Consider the following 3,634-nt stretch of genomic DNA (forward strand, 5'->3'; position numbering starts at 1 on the left):
GGAATAGAACTTAGCTGTTTTCATTTTTGACAGCGATAATGATCCCTTTAAAGTAGCACCTTTCCTGTTAGAGCCGCTGAACCTCAGCCAGGTCGAGTACAGAGGTGTGTTAAGTTACAGAATGACTGAAAGGTGATGTACATCATCTGGATTGCACTGATCAATGGAGGCAAGTGAACTGTTCTGTAGTAAGATCTTCCTAACGAAGATATGATACCATCCTAGAAGTGATTTTTAGGGTGTTTGTAAGTAAAAAACAAAGATTGTTTTTACAGCTTCCTGAGGAAGCTGTAGTCTTCCGAGGCTTTGAAGCAGCCTAAATTCTTGCTCAGGAAATTTCCCTCAGGGTTTCTTTTGGATACTGTTACTCATTTCTGTGTCCTAAGATGCTGTATAGAGTTATTTGCATTATTAATCACATGCTGGGTTTCAGTAATGGTGTGCAATCTTTATATTGCTTAATCACCTCTCAGAGTGTCTTGCTTTTTGAAAGGTTCTTTTCTTAATATGCTTTGCTATTTGCAGACCAGAAGTGTGATTTTTCTAGTCTGTTAAATGCTCTCACCTGTTCTTTAACTAATGCATCTATTAAATATTTTCCCCACTGTTGCCTTCAAGTTGATTAAAGGTCTGCCTGTTTTAATCAAGAAAAAGCTAAAATGCAATTTTAAAAGGCTAGTAATTTGTAAGCTAGCATATGGTAGCATGTGTGCTGCTCTGCAATAATGATAAAAGCTGGAGAAGCCTTCTCCTAACAAAGTCTTAATGGCAGTCATAACTAAGGAGGTTTGAAGTACCAAAAATGCAAAGTAGTTCCAGACAATTGAATAAGCAGAGAGATACTGTGTTTTCCTGTGTTTATAAAATACATTAATCAATTGGTATGTGTTTAAGGCTACTATTCTCTTCCCCTTTAGGTTTTAAAGACCAGATTGGCTGTGGGTAAAACAGGGCAGTATTCTGGGATGTTTGACTGTGCTAAGAAGATCTTAAAAAGAGAAGGTGTAAAGGCCTTCTACAAAGGTTATATTCCTAATATTCTGGGTATAATTCCTTACGCTGGCATTGACCTTGCAGTTTATGAGGTGAGTTTAGATCACAAAATACACTATGTTCATATTAAGGGTAAAGTTGTCTTCAATTTAAGCAAATGAGAATTTCCACTAATCTTAGCAGACTTAACACAAATATCACATCAGGTTTTTATGTTACCTATCCTGCATTTATGATACATAATACATTTTTTTTTGCCTTTTTCTTGGATTTATAATTGGATTATAGTAAACTGTGTGTCTGTGCATGTCACCTGGTTTTTTTGTGGCTGACATATAGTTGTGAGGAGTTTAAAACACAGCTCTTTCCTTTCAAGAGAAGCTGTCACCTCTTCTACCCATCAGCAACAATTGAAACGTTTTCTCCACCTTAGATGCAAGGTCTTTCTTCCAAGTGTGTTCAGTAACTCAGATACGCAGGCTAATTTTTTTTGTAGCCTAGACAAATCTTTTTGTGACGCTGCAGTAGTAATCAGCAGAATTGCTTGAGCAAATGCTTTCAAAACAGTATGGAAGTACTTTTCTGCAGTTTGCATCCTTGTTTCTGCTTGGGGTGATGTGCACAGCTTGCCAGCTGTTGTTTCGCCCTGTGGAGTGCTGAGTTGTGTTTTCCTCCTCCTGCTCCCTCCCAAAGTATTAACAGGGCTAAAACATGGGCACTGCTCCTATTGCTGTGGCTTTTATGGGTATATCTTCTAGGTATTAACTATGGTAGTCTGCGTAAAGTCCTTCCACTTGTGCTAAGGTGTTTACCTGTGCACTTTAAAAGTAAGCATGTAGGACTGGTGGAGCAAGATTGGTGCTTTTCACAATTGACCTCTTAAGATTTGTTATGAGTAAAGATGCATTGATTTGTTTTCTTGAACGCAATTCTCTTGTCTTATTATTTAATTTTATCTCTTGACAGCTCTTGAAGAGCACATGGCTAGAACACTATGCATCAAGCTCTGCGAACCCAGGGGTTTTTGTATTGTTGGGATGTGGTACCGTTTCCAGCACATGTGGGCAGTTGGCCAGTTACCCTCTTGCTCTTATCAGAACACGCATGCAGGCACAAGGTGAGTCCTGTTGTACTGAAAATGTTTCTGTGTGGTCACACCAGAATTGTATAATTTGAGGTAGCTGTGGCAGTGACATGGGAATTAAAAAAACCCAAACGAACTACTTGGAAAGTGAAGGACTTACCTGTAAAATTCTTATCGTTGGTCCCATCTCCTTATTATCCCGACTTTATACTTCATCATGCTTGATTCAAATGTAAGATTTCAGACACTCTGTGTGCTCGGAGAGCCGCATACCATACAAGAATACCAGGCATAGGACCCCTCTCATAGTCTGGAAGCAGTTTTCTAAACTTCACAATGTTTCCTCAGTTTTAGAGGTAAAATGAAAAGGACTTGCATCATCCTGTGAAGGTAGACAGCAATGTTTGCTCTGGAGGACGTTTCATAGAGACAATTTCATAGCTGAGATTTTTGCTTGATGTGTACAAACTTCAGGATAGGAGCCTAGATTTCAAAGGATGTAGTCGGATAATGCTTTCTGGTGGATTTGGACACATGGATAGCTCTCAAATGTCTGAACTTCAAGAGATATCTTCTTTGTGAGGACTCAAGTTCTGATTGGTGGCCCTAGAGGTAATGGTCCTACCATCCAGGTGTTTAGCACCTCTTTAAGAATTTTAATACTGCTAGAGCTGTTGTATAACATGTTATCTTTTTGTTGTAGCCTCAGTGGAAGGAGCTCCACAGCTAAACATGGTCGGTCTCTTTCAAAGAATTATCGCTACAGAGGGAATCCGAGGACTTTATAGGGGCATAGCTCCTAATTTTATGAAAGTGCTTCCAGCTGTCAGCATCAGCTATGTTGTATATGAAAAAATGAAGCAGAATTTGGGAATAGCATGAAGTGAAAGAAAAAGGTGAGATGCTTCTAATGTTGTTGGGAACATCAGAACAAAAATGATTTCTTAAGTAATCTGCTCTCACAATTAGAGACAGAACTTTGTGGAGATGCTGCAATTTCTACTTTTGCCCTCAAGTGGGAAGAAATTTTCTTAAATTCTAGTTCACCATTTGTAAACAGATACCTATATTGCACTTTAAAATGTCACTGCGTTTCAAGAAAATTCAAGAGACTATCTTTAAATCATCAATATGTTTATATTTTCAAGAAATCATGCATATCTTACTCATTGACCTTTTTTTTTGTCTTCTCTAAATGTGTATTTGGCTTGGATCAAACCCAAGGTAGGAGAAGTTTATACTGCCTTGATACTGAATTTATGAAAGTGACTTCTTGTTTTGTCATGCTGCCTATTGTCAAGCAATTCACAGGCAACATTTTGCACGTCTAGAAGTACGCACTTACTATTGTTATTTTTGAAGACTTATTGTTAAGTTCTTTAAAAAAAAATAAAATAGGATCTTAGATACAGCCAAGGATGGAGCAGCACATTAAAATGTAGCCCACCACCTCTATCTTCAGGTTAACCTTTTCCATTACTACTTTTTTTTTTTTTTAATTTAAAGAATAAGAGCCTGAGAAAGTGCTGTTCTGTGGTATCAGAATACCTCAAGTGG

The 3,634-nt window shown here is 38.0% G+C and overlaps 1 protein-coding gene across 1 annotated transcript in view; it reads left to right on the plus strand.

Moving 5' to 3' along the window:
* SLC25A24 (solute carrier family 25 (mitochondrial carrier; phosphate carrier), member 24) overlaps positions 1–3,210 on the plus strand; it is a gene marked incomplete at its 5' end in the record, with an annotated part of 18,711 nt that extends 15,501 nt beyond the window's left edge. The window contains 3 exons of the mRNA XM_009876992.1: positions 918–1,085; positions 1,960–2,110; positions 2,781–3,210. Of these exons, the coding sequence (XP_009875294.1) occupies positions 918–1,085; positions 1,960–2,110; positions 2,781–2,959 (498 nt within the window). The remainder of the gene's footprint in view (positions 1–917; positions 1,086–1,959; positions 2,111–2,780) is intronic.
* Positions 3,211–3,634: the final 424 nt, after the last annotated feature.

Source organism: Apaloderma vittatum, unplaced genomic scaffold, assembly GCF_000703405.1.
Source record: "Apaloderma vittatum isolate BGI_N311 unplaced genomic scaffold, ASM70340v1 scaffold38939, whole genome shotgun sequence".
NCBI lineage: Eukaryota > Metazoa > Chordata > Aves > Trogoniformes > Trogonidae > Apaloderma > Apaloderma vittatum.